This window comes from Taudactylus pleione, unplaced genomic scaffold (assembly GCF_031769625.1).
Source record: "Taudactylus pleione unplaced genomic scaffold, aTauple2 ptg000451l, whole genome shotgun sequence".
Lineage (NCBI taxonomy): Eukaryota > Metazoa > Chordata > Amphibia > Anura > Myobatrachidae > Taudactylus > Taudactylus pleione.
This window is the reverse complement of record NW_028284853.1, coordinates 5,124,816-5,147,972: the sequence shown is the minus strand read 5'-3', so window position 1 is coordinate 5,147,972 and position 23,157 is coordinate 5,124,816. Positions and strand designations below refer to the sequence as shown.

The following is a 23,157-nucleotide window of genomic DNA, read 5'->3' as shown; positions in this document are numbered from 1 at the left end:
GGGGAGGACCGGATGAGAGCCATGACTTCCTGATGCTGGGGATTTGAGGACTGGGAGGAAATGAGGTTTTTGAAATAGGACTGTTTAGATAGGGAAAGGGCAACACTATAGGATGAGAGCTTAAATTTGAAGTGGAGAAAATCTGCCTTAGAGCGTGATCTCCACTGTCACTCGGCAGTTCTTGAACACTTTTGCAGATATCTGGTGCATTTGGAATGCCAGGGTTGTAGTGTGCATCTGCGAGAGTGAGTAGTGATTGCCGGTGCAACAGAGTCCAGAGCAGAAGTAAGGGAGGCATTGTATAGGGAAGCAGCTTGTTCAGGGCAGGAGAGAGAGAGGATAGGTGAGAGAAGAGAGTCAAGCAGGGAAGATAGAGAAACAGCATTGATAGCCTCATGTTCCGCTTAGTGATGGAGGCCTTTGGAGGTAGAGGAGAGGAGGGAGAGAGAGAGGTTAAAAGAGAGAAGGTGATGATCAGAGAGAGGGAATGGGGAGTTGTAAAAATTAGAAATATTACAGCGGTGAGTGAAGACTAAATCAAGTGAGTGCCCACTCACATGTGAGTGTGAGGAGGTCCATTGTGAGAGACCAAATGAAGATGTGAGGGATATCAATTGGAATATTGAAGTCACCAAGGATAATGGAGGGGAGGTCAGAGGAGAGAAAGTGAGGGAGCCAGGAAGCAAAGTTGTCAAGGAACTTAGAGTGAGGGCCAGGGGGACGGTAAATGACAGCTACTCGCAGGTGTACTGGTTGGAAGAGGTGAATAGCATGAACCTCAAATGTAGAGAATGTAAGAGATGGTTCAGAGGGTAGGAGTTGGTAGGAGTAACCTGGGGATAGAAGGACCCCCACACCACCACCATGGCAACCCCTGGGGCGAGGGGTGTGAGAGGCCCCCAGAAGAGAGAGCTGCAGGGGAAGTGGTGTCAGAGGATGAAATCCAGGTTTCAGTAATGGCTAGGAGATGCAAGTTTTTGGAAATGAAAAGGTCATGGGTGGGAACCAGTTTATTACAGACTGATCTGGCATTCCAGAGGGCACAAGATAGAGGAACAGTGTTAATGGGAGAGATGTGAATAAGATTATCAGGGTTGCTGTGACGAGAAGGTGAGATTAATTTGGGTGATCGAAATTAATGTAGTGGAGAGATTGTGCGGGCACCAGTGTTGGGAAGAGAACCTGAAGGAGGTGGGCAGGGAGGGTGTTTAATGAGATGTGGGTGGAGGTGGGGTGGCATGGCATGGAGAGGAGGCTTGGAGGACGGATTAGCGGTGGGGTAGTAGGACCCAGATGGGGTAGAAGAGAACAAATGTGGAGTAATGGGAGAGGAGAGGGAGGAAGGCAGACAGAGGAGGGGAGATAAAGGAAGGAGGCGGTGGAGGAGATAAGGGGGAAATGATAAAGGTGGAAGAAGGGGGCAAAGCAGTGGATCGGGTATACACTGAGTGGAGGAGGAATTGGATGAAAACATGGTCGTGGTGTGGCTGGGTAGAGTTTGGGGAGGCAATGTAGATGTAGGAATAGAGTATATATGTAAAAGAAAGTGCAGGAGATTTGCAGAGAATCAAGTAAAAGTACAGTGGAAGAAGGTGTATTTTTTGTATTGATAAAAGGATATAATTGAGGGAAGGAAAAATGGAGATTTAGCAGAGGTATATAATATAGAGAGGTATATAATATGGACAGATATAAACGTTTGAATAATATTAAAAAACCATACGCCACAACATAAGGGAGAAAGTGAGAATGCCAGCGAACGAGCATTTATATGTAAATTCAATAAATGTGCAAATGAAATTAAAACCATCGTATCTCATAATTATAAGATACTTAAACAGGATAATATATTGTGCGATATACTTCCTGCTAACCATCTGGTCATTTATAGAAAAAATAGGTCACTTAAAATATGGTGAGGTCAGTGTCTCTCAGGATGCGAGCTACTGACTGATGTGCACTGTGACACATCTTTCGGTCATGGCTCGGGTTCAATGAGACTCTGTCACCACCATTATGACAGAAATATAATAGATTTGAATGTCATGTTAGCTATCGCTGGCATATAATTGACTTACAATCACATATGACTTTCAGCTAGCGCTGGTATATATACTTACTATTTATTTCTGATTTGGAGGATTGACAACCCTCATACCAGCTGCTGTTTGACAGCGCACCCTATTAGTTTTGTATTGTACATTCTATAAAAAGATAGGTACATTATATAAAATGATAGGTTGATAACTAGTAGAAGCTGATTGGTTGCTAAGACAACTTTTCCACATTTTAGAAGGCTTGATACATCTCCCCTTTGTTATGTATTATACCTATTCAGCTAGACACCTCCTCAATACAAGTTTCTACGGCTGTTGCATTAGCATATTTTCGCTCATCCACAGCAGCGAAGATCGAAGCTGCGGCAGCAATAGTGTACACTTCTGAATCAGGCCCATAATCAGTATCAGAAGATAAAAATAGCAAACACCAAGAACTAGACAGTATAATAATATTAAGAAGAGCAATTAACTAAAATAACATACAGAACCATAAGAAATGAAAATAAAAATTAGAGATGTGCACAGACCCCCATGTTTTGGTTTTGGCTCTAATTCATCATCGTGTTTTGGTTTTACCTTTTTGATCTGTATTTTTTTAAAAAATGTATAAATAGTTAAAATCACATAATTTGGGCTTATTTTGTTCCTAAAGTATTATTAACCTCAATAACATTAATTTCCAGTCATTTCCAGGCAATTTTGACCACCGCACAACTCACAATATTGTTTTCATCCAGTTTAGGCCAAAAGGTTGCACTAAGCTAGCTGGCTGACTAAGCTAAGCGACAGCAGTGGGCAGCACAAACATGTGGCAGTTCAACTTCAAACATGGCACATCTAGGAAACTGGGTGTCACTGAGTTGAAACTAAGAATATTTTTATTGTTCAAGAACTATATCAGAGGCCTGAGGGAGGTGGAGTATGTATGTAGTGGAAGGCAGGTACAGGAAGGAAGGATTGATATGTAAGTTAATTTAATTTAATCGTTTCATTCCAAACATTTTAATTTATCATTGTGGGCATTGGGAATGATCTTTTTTGCATAGACCAACATTTTTATTTCTTATTATTTCTCTAAGCTATTACTAATCTGCAGCATATTTTTTAACCAAAAAAGAATCCAACTTTAAAAGCCTAGGATTCCTGGCAAGGCTTAATAAGCCAGGAAAATGAACAGCTGCAATGCAGAGCTGCAAATATTCCAAAATGTACCAATCCCCACCAATAAATTAAAAAAATACAGCCCCTACAGCACACCCTTACCCAAATGAAGATAACCAAAATGATTGATTTTGATTAATTCAAATATCCATCCATCAAGGGGACTGTCGTAGGCAGTTCCTACCTCTCACCTCTGGTGTTTCAATCTGGGTTACACCCTGTGCATGGTATGTAGGTGTAACCAGTCTGAAGCTAAGAGTGCCAATGATGACCATCCACTGTCCCCAGTGGAGGTCATCCTGTTTTTGTCTGCACCCATCTGCAGTTCTGACTGTGCGAATGGGTGGCAGACCTGCACAGCAGCAGGGATTTTGCACTACTCCCATGCCACCCACCTCCACACTTAAGTAGAATACTAGAATAAATGATTGATTGCGTGATTAATAGACTGATTAATTGAAATTAAGAGGTGTGAGGCACCAAATTATTTCTGGTTAAATATGTGCTGGAAATTAGTAAAGATTTTAAGTAAGTGGGCGCTATGGTGGATTCTATACTGTAGCTTTGTACGCGGATGATATGCTTCTGTTCTTGGCTGATGCTGATGACCCCCTGCACAATTTGCTGAGTACAGTAAATACTTTTGGACTGAACTTTGGGTTTTGATTATATTAAAAAGGACATGCACAGTTTAACAAACCAAGCACTTGACAGGGACTGCCAAAGTGGAGCACCGGCTTTAGTAGATGACAGTGAAAAATTAGTATAGTCATGAATGGTGGCAGCAGCAGCGCTAGTACTTGGTTGCTGCTCCTTCTGTTCTATCGATTGATCGTCATGATCCATGTCAACTCACTGTGAAGATATTAAGGCAGTGGCCCTGAACCTACTATGAGTTAGTGTTGTATCATGGGCCTGTCTGATGTACACTAAACACACACAAATTTAAACAGAGTTTTTTTTCAAAAAAACCTCCCCACCAACTGCGATGCACTGTGCAGATATCAAGGCAGTGACGCTGAACCTATTGAGTGTTAGTGTTGTTCGAGGAGCCTGCCCTGTCTGAAGTTCACAGTAAACACACAGAAGTTTAAAATAAAATAAAACAAAAACATTTTTTTTCTAGGTTTTTGTAAACAAGTGACCACCAATGACCACCACAAACAGTAGATGGCTTTTTTCTAGATTTTTTTTAAACAAGAGACATCCACATACAGTTCATAGCTTTCTTTTTCTATAGACAGTGTGACACAAAGTGCCCGATTAAGCCTTGAACACAGCTCCCTCCCTGAGTCCACTTTACACAGACACAGAGCCCCTGCATGAATTTGCACTGCTGCTAAGTACTACTAAGGGGATGTAGTCGGCATCTCGGCATGCGGGATGCCGACGGTCTTAATGCCGGCACCGAAATCCCGGCAGTTTGGGATTCCAGCACCAGTTTCCCTACTGTCGGCATCGTGAAGGTAAGTATCGGGGTGCAGGAAAAGGGTAGCGTTAGGTAGCAGGGTTAGGATTAGGCACTAGGGGGAGGGTTAGGATTAGGGTGTGGGGAGATTAAGTTAAGGCACTAAGGGGGAGGTAAGGGTTAAACCCTGGGGAGGGAGGGTTAGGATTAGGGTGTGTGTAGATTAAGTTAAGGCACTAGGGGGGAGGTTAGGGTTAGGCACCGGGGAGGGAGTGTTAGGTTTAGGGTATGGAGAGTGGGAGGTTAGGTTTAGGCACTAGAGGGGGAGGGTTAGGGTTAGGCACTGAGAAAGGTGGGTTAGGGTAGGGGTTAGGGAGGGGGTAGCAAAATAATCAGTGGCTGTTGAGATGCCACTGTCAGTATTCTGATTAGCGGCATCCCGACAGCCGGGATATCATACCAAACCCCTCCTAAGATAACTAACTAAGCTTGCCTTCTTTCTTTCACCAAGAACCATTCCTACACTACCTCCCCCATCGGATCTCCAGCGTGTAATGGGGCCAAACACATGGGAGGGACTTTTATATGCAATCCAAAACATGTGAGATCCGACGCCTCGTTTTGGGATCCGAGTCATATGGGAAGACCCAAGCCGGGATTCGCGTTCAGTTAAATATGTACAATTCGGGTGGGTTCGGTTTTCTGAAAACTGAACCTGCTCTTCTAATATATAAAAATAAGACATCATAATAAAATAAGAATGTAAAATCAATAATAATCTCACTGTGAGGTGTCTAAAAGTGAAACTAAAGCTTTTGGACACCACACAATGAGTCTGTGTACTGGATCATTAAAATGCCCTATGTATTAATAAAAGCAGCACTGCAACGGTTATTAACATGAAAATATCCCCGCTATGTACTAAACTGAAGGAGTCTTTCATATTTTTGGAAGACCCCTCTGGGGGGAATCTGACACTGACCCATGTCAGATCCGGGCTCCTGCAGGAGGCTGCGGGAGAAGGATCATAAGATCCCTCTCCTGCATGATTGTCTTCGTATGATTAAAGAAGTTTACTCCAACTGGGGATGAAGTAAACCTACGGAAGTGCCGATTGTGAGTGGTGACTGGGGGGTGGTTGGGCGAACGCTATCATACCAGTGCGTTTCAACACTGTTGCATGGGCATGCATACTGTAAATTAACCACTGCGATACCATACGCAGCCTAAGGCCTCATAGCGTGCGCTGAAGTGAGCAATTGCTGAGTGAGGTCTGACCTTCCTTAACTGTGTAAAGTATATGGGTCCGATGGTACACGATTGTACCGATGTTTTCACAGTCTTGCTAACCATTACAGATATGCTTGTAGGTGAAGCGGTCGTCCTTATGTACTGCTGCGGCGCCATTGCGATTGCTATGGATTAGCATACTATCGCATTTGAACTGCGTGCGTACTCTATATTGCGATCCGTAGTGAGTCAGGCCCCGTGTTACTTATTCTGGGTACACATTAGGACGACCATCCTTTCTGGTGATTTTTAAGTGCATACTCACCAATCATTGGCCCAATGTGTTGTGCCTGGCGTCACAACTGGGCGGGCATAGATCTGGCCACACACACAGCACGTTGTGCAGATATATCTGCAGATATATTGGGCATCGGCTCTGCTGCACAGCTGACGTGATATGCCTGTGAACAACGTCGTTCAGAGGCATATCGTCTGTACATACTGGCTGATGCACACACAATATATCGGGCTTTCAATTCTCAGTGTTTCAGCCGACACTTCATTTACCGGTGGACTCATCACTTAGAGTATGCGACTGTCTCCTTGACAACTGAATTAGTGCTTTCAGTTATTTTTGATTGAAGTGTCCAAACATCAAACAACAGCAAGAAATGTTGGAAGTATGAAGTGTCTTAAATTACCAGGACCAGATTGTCTGGTTGTCATTTGCCTCAGGAGGGAGCCGGCCACTGATCCCTTAGGTCTGATTACAGATGCCAGATAAGAGACATGGACTGGACTGGTCATACTAGGAAAACTAGATTGGATTTGTTTAAGAAACACATCTCTACACTTAAACAAGGACATCCTAGGAAAAGCCGTTGTTTAGCTTTATACAGGACCCGGAAATCGGTCCATATAATGTAACTTTAGCAACTCCAGTCCAAGCATGAAATATATTATTATTAAAACAATAACTGATATGACCATAAGCCCTAGCAATGGTCAATGCCCTCATATCACCTAACAGTCCCTGGCAATCAGAGGGCCACTGTCACTGTTTAGCTAAACTGGAGAATGGTATTACCTCATGGGTTCCTGACACCTCACTTATTTCCACTGCAGGAAAATGCATTGAATTATCTGAATGATTGCAGTAGTTTATGAAATCAAGTTATCATCTATGGTGTTATGATGATCTAAGGCTCCCCAGCCCAATATTGTCCTATAACATCAGGCACTGAAATACTGTAAAGATCATCTGGCTCCTGAATATATCTGAAAAGAGGTCAAACATTATTACTATTTAATAAATAAATAGGGCCAGATGCAATAGGGTGTGATTGTACAGGCTAAAACCAACTCGCACCTTCTCGCGTTTTTGTGAGCTGGTGCCAGGACTCGCAAATGTAATAGCCTGCAAACTTTTGAGTTTGAGGCTACTACACTATGCAAATCTGTGCGAGTGTAATATGTAACTGTCATTAAAAGGTGCGAGTTATACAAAAGCCTTTACTGATCAGTGAGAAGTATCACTAATATTTTTTTCTAAAAAATTACATGCCCCCCTCCCCCAGAAGCACAAGTAGCCCCGGGGAAAAAATGTGTAGAGGTCCCCTGTATTTTAAGAACCAGCACAGGGCTCAGCTGAGCCGGTCCTGATTGTGGAAATACAGGGGACAAAATGAGTAGGGGTCCCCTGTATTTCTGTATTTTCCATTACCAGCACCAGACTCTCTCTAGTGGGGGAGTAATGACACAGCCGGGTAATCCTTTCACCAGGTCCCCCGGCCAAAGCTTTACCCCTGACCGCTAGTCAGCCCAGGCCAGGGTTCCCTGGGGAGGTGGGGACCCCAATAAAGAGGTCCCCTTCTCCAGGGCACCTCAGGCCTGGGCTGATAGTCCGGGGCTATCCCCGGCATCCCTGGGCAGCGGGTGCCGGGTTGATAGTGTAATAATGTGGTGTAAAAAAATCAACAAACTATACTGTCTTTTGTAGTAGAACTACAGGTCCCAGTAAGTCTCTCTCGCATGCTGGTATTTGGGAAACCACAAGTACCAGCATGCGGGGCATTATGGACCCACTGGTACCTGTAGTTCTACTGCAAAAGAAATATAAAAAAAAATTACAACACTCACACACCGTGACAGTACAAATTTATTTAATAACATCATTGAGACCCCACTCCCGCTACACAATGATGAAATTACCGGCATTGTGCAGCAGGGGGCAGGACCACATTGACATAATTCAGTGTAAATCATCATTAGCTCCCCCCCAGACCGGACACTTGTATAAGTGGGCAGCTGCGGGGTGAAGTGGACCTTGGTGGGGGGATGCAGGGAATTTGGGGGCAACTGGCGGACAGCTAGGAGACTTCCTCACTTTTCTGGTTGGCCGGTAGCGCCATGAGATTTTCGGGAGCCCCCAAGAGAGTAGGTAAGTATACATTAGCCATAGAGGCCAAACAATACTTTTTGGAGGTTGGTACATTTCATACTTTAACAGAAATTTATGGGTGCTGCTTTACTGAATGAGCACAGGTGTTTTCGGATGTATATGGCCCTTTATGTTTTATAAAAGGTAATTTGCACAACCTGGAGACTACCAGCTAACTCCAGCCATGTCCTACAGTAGGTAAATAGAGTGGAACCCCCAGGCACACAACCAACCTGTGATGGCTGGAGCAGTGTCACCCGGGGTGGGGAAGGACATTGTGCGCGCAGCAGGCTGCCGCTAATAAGGGGGTGTGGCCACTCAGACAGGGGGGGTGGCTTCAAAGGCAGGGGGTGTGGTCTGATGGCCCGAAACCCCGTGCCTATTACTTGTGGTAGGATCGGTGGGGGGGGCTGTAGGAGCTACCTGTGTGCAATGCTGGCCAGCTCCCACTGTGTCAGGAGCTGAGTGCTGCACTTAATGCTACAGTGCAACACCCGGCTCCTGACAGTGAGGGGGAGTCTGCACCTTGGTGTCACCCCTCGGTGCGGACGGCAGCCCAATTGTGATGCCACTGGGCTGGAGCCACTATGATATATCGCCAATACAGCATGACTTTTTAGTAGAGAATCGGTGTATGGGCTAGATACTGACACTTGCCTCATTAAAAGATATTCAAAGACTAATTCAACTTTCTATAAATATACGTAGGAATGAAGCCAACACCTCCTTTCCTGAATCATTGATACGTTCCCCTCCTTTTCACCTAAACTCCGGCCTCTTATCAAATAAAGGGCTCAATTCAGACCCGCTCGCTAGATGCGTTCGCACGCTAGATGCGTATGCAAATTTCGGCAAAGGCAGATGCCCACCAGTCTGTCTTAAAACACCCACTTGTGCACGTCATCTCCAGGAAGTGTATGCAGCCATCGGTACATCGAGTACCATCGGCAGCAAACATAGCGCTTGTGGCTGACCATACCCTACCGCAAGCACTGCGAGTGCTTCAGTGTGATATACAACCAGGTGACCTGTACTATGACGCTGCCTCTAAATTATGCACGCCTCTGAAATGGCATTAAGATGCTCAGGCACTCCCCTGTCACCACCCCCAAACGGCTTCTCCTGTCACTCAGTCAGCCGAGCAGTCCATGCGCAGCGAGCGTACGCTTCCCGATCGCGCACAATGGTTCACGCACGCGCACTGCAATGCGTACGCATGCGCAGATAGCAAAGATCGCCCAGTTGCGTGCGAACACTGCTTAGCGAGCGGGTCTGAATCGGGCCCAAAGTCCCTGCATAGGCAGAGCTCCAAAACCAATATTTGATAAGGATGTCTAGAAGTTCCAGCACAAGTCTCTCACCTGTAATATGCCCCGGTGGCTTAGGAAGCTCAGCAGAAACACGATGGTGACTACTAAAATGACTCCGTTCTTTGCTCCAGCCATCGGTTTGTATGTGATGGTCACCCTGTGAAAGAAAGAGGGATTTACCAAGGTGAAGTGATCTTCTATGTAGCATAGAAGCTGTGTCAATAGCATACAAGTGAGAATGGTAATATCTGTATTATGATGACAGCAGGAGTTATTCAGGAGGGAGCAAGAGCCCATACTGGGGAGATTGGAGGATAAAGTGGAGAAGAAGAGGAGTTGCGCAGAGCATCCAATCAGCATCTAACTGTCATTTATACAGCACAGTATTGTTTATACAGCACAGTATTGACAGAAGCTGATTGGTTGCTCTGGGCAATGTCTCTATTTTATCTCTCTCCAAGGCTTGATACATTTCCCCATGTCTCAAATTAAATATCAGACCCAAATAAGTTATTGGCCATCATTAGTCCGTAAGGGAAGTGTGTGTGTGTGTGGGTGTGTGTGTGGTACTCTTCCAGACTCAATTTGCATTGAATCGTATCATCATGACCCTCTCCCCATTCCACTGTAAAATTACAAAAATCATGGCTTTAAACAACAGGGGGTGGAGCCACAATGGCACTAGCACAACACACTGCTCCCCCACCAATCCCCAGCACATGTAGCTTTTTAAAGTTGACAAGTATGACTAGGCTCAGAACCCCTCATACATTTTTTTTTTTTTGTAGAAAGGTCATGTCACATATACGGTATGTACAAAATCTCAGGGGGTCTCTGCACAGGATAAGGTAACTCACCCAAATTCAAATTCAAGAAAAACCTACATTACCCATATTATGGAGACAAAAGTATCCTTAACCGTAACCTGGTTGGTGATGCTCCCCAGGAGAAATAACGAAGTATCTAGAAAAAATATGTTATCCTGTATAGCAGGGTAACCAAAGAAACTCCTTTTTGGGGGCACTCTTATTTGTTAAACTTAATTAGTAATCATAATATATAACTTTTATTAAATATGCATCAAAAAGAGAAAAAACATTTTTAGAAAGACTTTTTTGACATATACACATTTATTATACAGACAATACATGCATTGTGGTATTCCTAAGCAAATATTTAACCACACAAGATTTTAGAGGTAATTGGGATATAGCCTTAGTCAGACCACTTTGTGATTTATTATAATTATCCCATTACGGTTCTTCCCTTGATAATTACGTTGGAAAGAAAAAAGGCGGAATATAAGATATGCTTGTTACATAGATTATCATACATTGATATTCAACAGCACCGTGGCTTAATTAATGTAATTATACAAGCATTATCTGAACCCGGCGTCTGGATGGTTCAACAGTGTGTGCCCTATAATAAGGTGGATCCTATTTGTACCGTTAAGTATCTATTATTCGAATCCACCAAAGAGCACCTAAAAAAAGTTATAACCAATCATATTGCTGTTAACAAGCTGTTAACCATTAGTCTTTATACACAAAGACAATGGACCTCATTCAGACCCGCTCGCAAGCGGGTCGATGGTGAGGGCCTGCGCACGCGCAGCACTCGCAATGCGCGTGCGCAAGCCCTGGAGCGAGTGACAAATGCACTCGCTCCGGGGCTGACTACAAAAGGGGCGGCTGTCGATGTTGATCGACAGCTCACACCGTTTTGTAGGCGGAGTGGGGGGTTGACCGGACAAACGGAGGTGTTCCTGCAGGAATGCCTGCCATTTGTAGGCGGCCCTACTGACATCACCAGTGATGTCAGTAGGGAGCTTCCTGCTCTGTTAGAACAGGAAGCTACCTGGGGCTTGCGGTAGATGAGACCCTACCGCATGGGTCTCTTCGCAAGACCTGATGGTCGCGATGGCTTCGACCATCGCGACCATCACCTAGTCACTCGCTAAAGCTGTTGGTGGTAACCCACATATTAGAGAGCGGCCAGGAGGCCGCCTTTCAAAAGAAAAGTGTCCGCCCTCATTCAGAGCGAGCGCTTGCTTTTTGCGAGCGGCTCTGAATGAGGTCCAATGTGTTTATCCTCTATTTGTTGTTATCACACATGTGTTCACAATATTCACATGTATATGTGTATATACCACCTGTTAGCAAGTTTCAATCGCTTAATTGCTGCTACCAGTGTCTGAGTATCAATATTTGCACAGGCTCTGTGACTTGAACACAATATCCAGCTCCCAACATATGGAGTATGGTGATTCCTAATAATAAAAAACAGCAAATAACACAGCACTGTAGTTTTTATGTGGCCTGATTAAGCACCTTATATTAGACACGTGAGGTATATACACAACATTGAGACACTGCTGCCCATCACATTTGCTGGGCTTGATTCGGGCTATTAAACCACCTCAAAACTTATTATTTAGCACCTAATTGGTGATCAGGAGATGTTAAGCAGAAAAGAAATCATGTAAGCATGTTGTAAATATCACGAATGATTGGAACGGATGATGCTCCCTTCACTGGTAAATCAGTGCCAGTTGTTAAAGTGTTAGGGGTCTATTTACTAAGCAGTGTTAGGAGACAACGTGAAAAGTGATAAGTCTGTGATAAGGTGCCAGCCAATCAGCTCCCAACTGTCATTTTTCAAACCATGCCTGTGAGATGACAGTTGGGAGCTGATTGGCTGGCACCTTATCACTTCCTTATGACTTTTCACTCTGTCTCCTAACACTGCTTAGTACATAGACCCCTTAATCACTGCTAGGGCTGGTGTCCCAGTCTCACGATGTGAAAGAGCACGGGGAAGAGAAAGGGTACCCCTGTGTAGTTGCCACACTGGCCGCTGGGTTTCTCAGACACCGGTCGGGAGATCAGCTGTGCACCGCTGATCCTCCCCCTCTGCTGGACGCGCGTTTTGCCGTTGTGGCTTCCTCAACAAGGGGCCAGGTACCACATCATTCCGAAGATGCTTATTTATAGGCTGCTTACTCGGTGACCTCATCAGAAGCTTCCCCACGTCAGTATCACATGGTGGGAGGATCGAAAGGGTTGTCATTAACCAGGTCAGTCATGTTTAGCCAGAGAGAACGAACTAGGTTGATAATTATCCACTTGTGAGTGGAGACATAGGGAGATGTAACAATGAGTAACAAGTAACAATTAATAAGCAGAAACATAATATAACTTAATATCTAATGTGCCCTGAATTGAAAACTGAAAATAAATAATAAAATATATATACATAGAAATGCGGACAAATCCTTTCATATCCATATAGCTGTGCTACACAGATTCAGTATAGTATGGGAGGATACATAATCACACCTCTCATACTGATTTAATTAACTGGATGTACTAATATGTAAATCATGTTCAGTTTACAGTAACATGGGGACTAAATGTCCACTAGTCAGTGATGGCTACAGATTATATAAAAAAATATGAAAAATAAATAAAATAGATTTAAAAATAATAATAAAGAGAGATGTGCCAAAGAAATGATGATTACATATAAACATGTAATTGATGTATAATCATAAAAGGGGATTCCAGAGTCGAATAATAAGTATGCATGCATGGACCATTCATAAGTTAGGTCATGCTCATTCCATGCTCCCTGAAGTATGTCTCAGATCACCATAATATTGGATATACCAGGAGGATTATAGAGCACATATATATATATATATATTATATATATATTTTGATACACATACATATATATAAAAGGTGGATTGAAGAGCATTTATAGCTATTCTGTCCGTTATGCCACATAATACTCCATTGATCCCCAACAGCTATTAATCCATCTATTAATCCTAATATCAAAACATTTTTGAGAATGTCAGAATTGGAGGGTCAGAATAACCCTAGACACCATTCTTTTGATAATCTGAATGTGGAACAACGTGAACCCCTAAGATCTCTCAGAGATAACCCAGATTTGGTGATCCGTCCTGCGGATAAGATTGGGGCAGTGGTATTGCAGAACTTAAAAGACTATGACAGAGAGGTGAACCGCCAACTTGCCGACACTAGTACCTATTGTATGTGCATTACTAATCCGATGTATAATATCAAATTATTGGTCGACGCATGCATAAGGAGGAGTGTTGAAAGTATTTGGCTTGGTGAGGATTTAGGGGATTTTCTAACGGTAGACCACCCCATGTGCCCTTTCCTATACATTCGGCCTAAAGTACACAAAACCGTCGTTGACCCCCCAGGTAGGCTGATTATATTGGCGGGGCTCCTTGCTTCAGCCATTAGCCCAGTTTATTAATAAGTTATTGCAACCCATTGTTAAAACCACTCCAAGTTATATACGGGATACCTATGATTTCTTGGATAAATTATCAAGTTACAAGGGGAATAATGAGAACATTCTATTGGCTACAATGGATGTAAATTCATTGTACACAATAATTCCACATGATGATGGGATTTCTGCAATTAGGGAAGCACTAGAGGTCCCATTGTATAGGGGCCCCCTATTGAGTATCTATGTGAATTACTCGGACTTGTACTAAAGGAGAATAATTTTTCATACGATGGCAGATATTCTAAACAACGGTCAGGTACAGCGATGGGTTCGAACCTCGTGCCGGCGTATGCTAATATATATATGCACTCGTATGAAACTGTGAATATTATCCCTATTTTTGGTAAAATGATGAAACTATATTGTCGATTTATTGACAATGTCTTTATTATCTGGGATGACACAGAGTTGGAATTTTGGAGGATGGTAGAATTTTTGAATGCTTTACCTAGCCCTGTGAGATTTTCTGCAAAAATCAGTGATTCATCGATAGATTTTTTGGATGTAACAATCTCTAAGAGAGGACATGAGCTACATACAACGTTGTACCGGAAGGATACCGATCACAATACTTTATTATATGCGACTAGTAATCATCCGCCTAAACTTAAAGAGAGTTTGCCCATCTCACAATTTATGCGTGTCCTTAGAATCAATACAGATCTTGATATGGCTGAAGACCAGATTAATGAGATGAAGGAGCGCTTTAAAAGTCGTGGATATGATAAGAAGGCAATTGATAGGTGTCTGGAGAAGGCCAGACAGAGACTTGTACTAAACACTCCCAAGGCAGACATTACTCATGATGGCAGGATGATTTTTACCAGCCAATTTGACAATAAATCACATACAATCTCTAATGCCTATAAATGGAATTGGCCTATTATAGCCACTGATCCAACTTTTAAAAGGGGTTCGAAGCTTCTGCCAATTATGGCATATAGACGTGGTCCAAATCTCAAACAGCTTCTTATGTAAACAAGTAAACAGCCCTCCCAAGTGAGGACTACGTGGCTTCCAGCAGCTAGGCCTGGGTGCTTTAAGTGCACGAACTGTACAACCTGTAGGTCGTTGATTCCAGGTTCCAGCTTTTCACATCCACACAGTGGGATAGCTATACCTATTAAATATAGGTTGCACTGCACAATGGATTTTGTGATTTATTTGATAACTTGTCCATGTGGACTTGCCTATGTTGGCTTGACCACACTGAATTTCCGCGAACGTATGGAAAACCATAGAAGCTCGATCCGGACAGCTTTGAGTACGGGTGTATCCGATAAACCGGTTCCTAAGCACTGGTGGAGTGCTGGTCAACAAATATCAACATTAAGATGTCGATTGATAGATTGGGTCCCACCACCAGTCAGGGGTGGTGACCGTGAATTGGCACTGAGAAGATTAGAGGCCCGGTGGATATTTAAATTGGATACTATTTCACCAAGAGGACTAAATGAATATAATACTTTGCGAGTGTTCCTCTAGAAGCGGATTAATGAATTGATATTTATTATGCTATTTAGGGCAATGAATTATAATTTACACCATCTTCTTCATTACCTCCTCCATTAGAAACTGTTTTTATTAAGTAACTTTTCTGGATATAATTATATTTTTTTTTAAAGTTTTGATATATGTCCTATGACCTTGTGTGATAAAAGTTTAAAACATTTTTTAAAAATGTAAAAAAGATATTTAAATATTTAAAAAAATATATAAATTTTTCTTTGTGGGATAGAGGGATCATAGGGTAAATATAAGAGTATTTGTTATATGTGTTTTATGTGGTATGTCAATTGTTTGTAAACCAAGGGGATGCCAGATTATATGCACTAAAAACATAGGTACTACTATATATAGATTTATAACAATTGGAGTGATGGACTCCTATGGGTGGCTTTAAAAGTATGCTTGGCTATCCGTTTGAAATTTGGGTTAGTGGTCCCGCTTGCGTTCCACATGTTGGCACGCAGGCTGGTTGACAAGGAAGTTGAGCTGTGGTCATAGTATGCGTTCCACGGGGTGGAACGCTATGTGGAAGATTATGATGTGACGCGGCCGGGAGGAAGTGACGTCACTTTCGGGTTGTGCGTTCCAAGCGGTGGAGCGCTCGCGGAGATGGAGCGCGCGCTAGTCTTGATTGTTGGTGCTATATATGGTATCCCTGAGGTAAGGTAAGTCAGACCTCTGGGCCAAGGTTACGCCATTGAAATATCTAAAGGTTGTTGTGATATGCTGCTGGCTTGATAATGGTCCCGATTGGACTGAAACGTCGCTGCTAATTGTATGCTGCTGCTAAGAACCTACTATCTTCACATTACTTTGATGCTGGAATAAACTACCTTAAAAGTCTCCTTGGTGAGTGCGTCCTTCTGGATAACTATATGTTGCCTAACACCCCAGGATGGGATCGTATTGGCTGGAATGCACCCAGATGTTGTGATTGTTATAGATGCGAGTGCGGGACTTGTTTCAATATATATATATATATATATATATATATATATATAGATACATATACATATATATATATATATATATATATATATATATAAAAGGTGGATTGAAGAGCATTTATAGCTATTCTGTCTGTTATACCACATAATACACCATTGATCCCCAACAGCTAGAGACATGGGGGTCTATTTACTAAGCAGTGTTAGGAGACAGAGTGAAAAGTGATAAGAAGGTGATAAGGTGCCAGCCAATCAGCTCCCAACTGTCATTTTTCACACAGCCTGTGAGATGACAGTTGGGAGCTGATTGGCTGGCACCTCATCACTTTTCACTCTGTCTCCTAACACTGCTTAGTAAATAGACCCCCTAGTTATCTAATTTGTACGTGATCTGTCTTCCTTCTACCTATATCTTCTGTCACACACAACAGGGGGATACCGGAGCTAGTAGGGATAGCAGACACCGACACTATGCTCTCCTCTCTTCCATCTTACTTCTACTCTGTACTTAGGGGGTCTCTGTCTCCCTCTGACCCGTTCAATACCATCAGGTAAACGGAGACAGGAGTGAAAGGTCTTCCCCCAATTAAGGGAGAGTACTATTACGAATTTACGTTTATTTTTCTTTCCCCCAGACTATCTAGAGACATATCCTCTATAATCCTCAGTAATATTGCATTGTATACGTGTTATTGCTAAATTATTATGTTACCATCTTTGTATATATTTAACGTGCAACAATTTCAGGGCACTGTTATTACAAAGTATCTTATGTGGCGAGTCATATCACATTGTATACATGCTATTGCTAAACTATTATATGCAACAATTGCAGGGCACTATTTATTACAAAGTATCCCATATCTGCAAACACCATGATTTATAAACCCTTTCATGTCTATGAGGTTTCTATGATAGGGATTATGTACTGAGAGAGGATCATAACTAAGGAGCATAATTGTATAATATATGTTATTTTATATTTGTTTCTCCTTTCTCCTGATAAATTACAAGGGTTAATTGTGAGGGTGTGATTAGTTTGCAGCATTAAAACCACTCCTACGTATGAACTGTGACTTTGGGAATGTTTACTTAACATACAGAAACATTTTTTGGTAATTAAATTATATGTTAATAGACCTTATAATTGGTAATAAGCAACATCACAATCTGATATAGGACAGACTATTTTAGTGGTTCAAATATTTCACTTTATTGTTCAAGGTTTATCTGATGAGACCACATGTGCTTTACAAATGCTGAATTTAAATGTATTGAGCCATTATATTTTTCTCAATTAATTGCAGTTATATATATGCGTATATTGTCTGCATATGTGTTTTGTAAGTATAAAATATTTTTTTAAATATATATAAGTAAAGGTTACATTTTAAACAAAATAAATTCTTCTCATATCATAAGAGTGCACCAACCTAAGGAAAATTCTTTATGTTGAGTCATTTCTTTGTGATTCAACACTATATATACTGTAAGTACTTTGTACTTTTCCTATGGTGCACCACCAGCTATATCGAATTAATAGGGGATAACACCCCATTATAAATGATAAATAACCTGGTTATAAATTACTACAATTAACCACTTAACTGACAATTTTTTTTTTCCAAAAACCGCTCCGAACTTTTCATTTTTTTTTTTATGATTGAATTAGGTCAAGAACATCTTTTTAAAACTATTTCAATGCAATTTTTTTTTAAACACCATATACCATAAAAATTTAAATTTTTATGGTATACTGTAGTTCTGGTCATTGACAGCTGTACCATCGATGGCCGATAGATTCAAACATCGATAGAAACAATCGATTGCTTGACATCGGTTGGGGCTTTACACACACTATGTATATGTATGTATATATATATATATATATATACGCGCATTCATGTATATATACATATACATACATATATACATACTGTATATACACAGAATATGTATATATCCATGTGTATAGATCACACGTGTGTGTAATATATATATATATATATATATATATATATATGGGCCTGATTCAGAGCTGCTCGTAAGCGGCCGCTCATTCATTCCAAGCGATGTTTGCACAACTGCGCATGCGTATGGTTCATAATACGCATGCGCGAACCAGTCTGGGTGGCGGAAAATTGTTTGTTCGCTAGATAGCAAATGCCTGCTATTTTGAGTGACAGAATGAGGCGTATGTGGGTGGTAACAGGGGAAGGTGCTTGAAAACGGGGAGTGGAGATCAGAACGCAGGCGTGCTTAAAGGTCAAAGCGGGCGTTTTATGGGTGTGCATAATTAACAAAGCAACGTCATCGACCACGTCAGTTGGGTGTCTTTTAGCCAAAACTGCTCGCAAGATTGCGGTAGGAAAAACCAACCACAAGACTAGTGAGCAGTTCATACGCTGTTCGATGTACTCGATTAATCTAATAAATAGCGGACATGACGTATGATGCGAGCGGCCAGGGGGCGTATTTTTCAAATAAACGAGCGCATGTTTTGTTCGCTCGTTCAGACATGGAGGCGGCAACAGACCGCAAGGAGCGGACGGTTCATTTGAATAGCCAGCCCCTTTTTCTGAACGAGCGAGCGCTAATAGCGATCAGCTCTGAATCAGGCCCTATATACATACACACACACATTTTATATATATATATATATATATATATACACATACACACACACACATATATATATATATATATATAGTCTGTGTATGTATATATATATATATATATATTATATATATATATATAATATATATACACATACATCTAGGGCTTTGCTGTTTATATATATATATATATATATATATATATATATATATATGGGGTGGGGCTTGCAAAAATGGAGGAGGGAGAGAAGGGGTTGGCTCTTTGGCCAGCGGCTGCTCCCTCTACTATTTGCAGCCACTGGGAAGCTGCTAACAGGGCGGTGGGGTGGAGAGAGAGAGAAGGACAGCGCTGATAGCGCTATCCTACTCTGCCCGGTGGCTGCTCTGCTCTGTCATCAGCTGCTGGGCTGCTGCTCTCCGGAGGTGGGAGAAAAGGACAGCGCTATCAGCGCTGCCTTCTCTGCCCTGTCGGTGGCTGCTCTCCAGAAGAGGAAGGGAGAGACGGACAGCGCTATCAGCGCTGCCTTCTCTGCCCCAGTCAGTAGCCGCCGGGCTGCTGTCGGGGGTGGGTGCACCTTCGTTGGGCTGTCCAATCACTTCTAGCAGTGATCGGCCGTCCCACGGGGAGGGACAGTGTGCAGAGGGACCAGGAGGTTCCTCTGTGATTGGCGGCTGCTAGAAAATTATTTCCCAGCAGCCTCCCACAGAGCTTTCCTGACTGGTCGTATCAGATACGACCATGTCAGGGAAAGCCCAGTCTGGTATGGTCGTATCTAATACAACCATGCCAGGCAAGTGGTTAAAGTGATTAGTTCAGACCCAAATTATATTTTTTCCTGTGCAGATTCAACAAACCCCTCTCCAGTGATAAGGTGCCAGCCAATCAGCTCCCAACTGTCATCTCACAGGCTGTGTTTGAAAAATGACAGTTGGGAGCTGATTGGCTGGCACCTTATCACTTCCTTATCACTTTTCACTCTGTCTCCTAACACTGCTTAGTAACTAGACCCCTAACACTTTAACAACTGGCACTGATTTACCAGTGAAGGGAGCATCATCAGCTCCAATCATTTGCGACATTTACAACATGCTTACATGATTTCTCTTCTGCTTAACATCTCCTGATCACCAATTAGGTGCTAAATAATAAGCTTTGAGGTGGTTTAATAGCCCAAATCAAGCCCAGCAAATGTGATGGGCAGCAGAGTGTCTCAATGTTGTGTATAATTACATTAATTAAGCCAAGGTGCTGTTGAATATCAATGTATGATAATCTATGTAACAAGCATATCTTATATTCCGCCTTTTTTCTTTCCAACGTAATTATCAAGGGAAGAACCGTAATGGGATAATTATTATAAATCACAAAGTGGCCTGACTAAGGCTATATCCCAATTACCTCTAAAATCTTGTGTGGTTAAATATTTGCTTAGGAATACCACAATGCATGTATTGTCTGTATAATAAATGTGTATATGTCAAAAAAGTCTTTAAAATTTTTTTTTTTCTGTTTTAGGTGCATATGTAATAGAAGTTATATTTTATGATTACTAACTAAGTTTAACAAATAAGAGTGCCCCCACAAAGGAATTTCTTTGGTTACCCTGCTATACAGGATAACATATTTTTTCTACACACATACGGTATCACAGGTAACTCTCACAATCTGCGAGCTTCAGGACATACATTTTTCATAGCAATTAAAGCAGTATAATCCTCCAATACTATCACAGTTCACCCTAGTAAGTACAGTGTACAGACTGCCTTATGTGTACTTTGGTGTAAAACCAGTTACTAATGGATATGCACAGACCCCCGTGTTTTAGTTCTAATCATCGTCATGTTTTTTGTTTTGGCAAAATCACCCTCAAGTGTTTTGGTTCGGTTTCGGGTTTGTGTTTACTTTAAAAATTGATAAATAGAGCCATAATCATGTATCTTGGACCTGTTTTTGTTCCTATAGTATTATTAGCATCAATAACATTAATTTCCAGGCAATTTTGACCATCTCACAGCACCTGAAATCACGAGGGAGGGACTTAAATACAATACAAAATACACAAAACCTGGGTTTTAAATCTGAAGGGTCTATGGCCCTCATTCAGAGCCGGACGCAATTAGCGCTCGCTCGTCCTGAAAATAGGGGTGGCTATTCAAATGAACTGTTCGCTGTTTGCGGTCTGTTCATGCCTCTAGGTCTGAACGAGCGAACAAAACTTGCGGTCGTTTTTTTTAAAAATACGCCCCCTGGCCGCTCGCATCCTACGTCATGTCCGCTATTTATTAGATTAATCGAGTACATCGAACAGGGTATGAACTGCTCGCTATTCTTGTGGTCGGTTTTTGCTACCACAATCTTGCGAGCAGTTCTGGCTATAAAATAACCCAGTGACGTAGTTAATGACGCTGCTGTTTTAATTATGCACACCCATAAAACGCCCGTTTTGACCTTTAAGCACGCCTGCGTTCTGATTTCCACTCCCTGTTTTCAAGCACCTTCCCCTGTTACCACCCACATACGCCTCATTCTGTCACTCAAATTAGCAGGCATTCGCTATTTTGCGAGCACATGAATTTTGACCGCACTGACTGGTTCGCGCATGCGTATAACGATCCGTACGCATGTGCAGTTGGGCAAACATCGCTCGGAGCGAACGAGCTGCCGCTTATGAGTGGCTCTGAATCAGGCCCTATGTACTAAGGGCCTGATTCAGACCCGGACGCTATTTGCGGCCGCTCGCTGGCTAAAAGGGGCCGGCTATTTAAATCATGTGCTCGCATTGCATCGCGTAAAGCCGCCCACTAAGTAATAGCGAGCGGCCGCACTATGCGCTCGCACCTGTATAAAGACGCCCCTTTGCCACTCGCAACACACGTCATCTCTGGCAGTTTTAGGATTAATCGGGAACATCGAGAGCCATTGGAGCTGCTCGCAGCGCTTGTGGTAGCCTTTTCCCACCACAACATTGTCAGTAGTTCAGGCTAAAATATAACCCAGTCATGTGTGTAATGACGCTACTTTGCTAATTATGCACACCCATTTAACGCCGTTCTGACGGTCGGGCATGCCTGCATTCGCACATCCACACCCCCGTTTAAAAGCACCTTCCCCTGTTACCACCCACAAACGGCGCTGTCACTCAAAATAGCGGCCCGACTGCGGGCTATGGGCGAGCACTTTGACTGGTTCATGCACGCGCATTGTGAATCATACGCATGCGTAGATTGCGAAAAATCGCTCAATGCGAGCGAGCGCAGCATAGCGTCCGGGTCTGAATCAGGCCCTAAGCCTTTAGAGAGATAAAGTTGGAGGAGATAAAGCATCCACCAATCAGCGGCTAACTGTCAGTTTACAGGCTGTGTTTGAAAATGACAGTTAGGAGCTGATTGGTTGGTACTTTATATCCAGCCACTTTATCTCTCTCCAAGACAATATGAGGCTGCAGTTGCAGAGGCTACCCAAGGTACAGTATGAGTGCCCTAGATACAAAGTGGGCCACGCCTCCTGTGGTATTCTGAGATAGCAGCACTCCTCACTGTGGGTTATGTGGTTAAAGGGGGGGTTTCAGTCAGACTGTCATGGGATTTTGGTCTAGCGCTGTGTGATGAGGGTCAGGAACTGAAGTTACATCTTCCAGCAATGACCAACAAACACCACCAGAGCCTGCTGGGACAGCTTGGAGAATGGGTTCTTGTGCAATGTGAACAGGTCACGCAACAACTTGTCTTCTCTTTTGAACAACCAGAGTTTATATTGGTAAGCCACTTTCAGAAATAGTATGTCTGCGGTAAAAAGACTGTTCTTTCATTCCTAGTTACAGCATTAAAAATGCAGCTTGAAGATCCTTTTGCAGGCTCCCTCCTTCCTCCTTTGATTCCCCTCTACCATCTCCCTGACTCAGATGACATAGGGGTCTATTTACTAAGCAGTGTTATGAGACAGAGTGAAAAGTGATAAGGTGCCAGCCAATCAGCTCCCAACTGTCATTTTTCAAACACAGCCTGTGAGATGACAGTTGGGAGCTGATTGGCTGGCACCTTATCACACACATCACTTTTCACTCTGTCTCATAACACTGCTTAGTAACTAGACCCTTAATTTACTAATCCTATTCTCTCTTCTCTTCCCGGCACCTACC

At 42.6% G+C, this 23,157-nt stretch overlaps 1 protein-coding gene across 2 annotated transcripts in view; it reads right to left on the bottom strand.

Annotated features, from left to right (window-relative positions):
• Positions 1–23,157, bottom strand: part of LOC148505529 (NXPE family member 1-like) — a 46,886-nt gene that overhangs the window by 20,491 nt on the left and 3,238 nt on the right. For both annotated transcript variants that reach the window (XM_088448087.1, XM_088448086.1), the window contains one exon: positions 9,661–9,766. In XM_088448087.1, coding sequence (XP_088304213.1) covers positions 9,661–9,744 — 84 coding nt within the window. In that variant the 5' untranslated portion in view covers positions 9,745–9,766. The remainder of the gene's footprint in view (positions 1–9,660; positions 9,767–23,157) is intronic.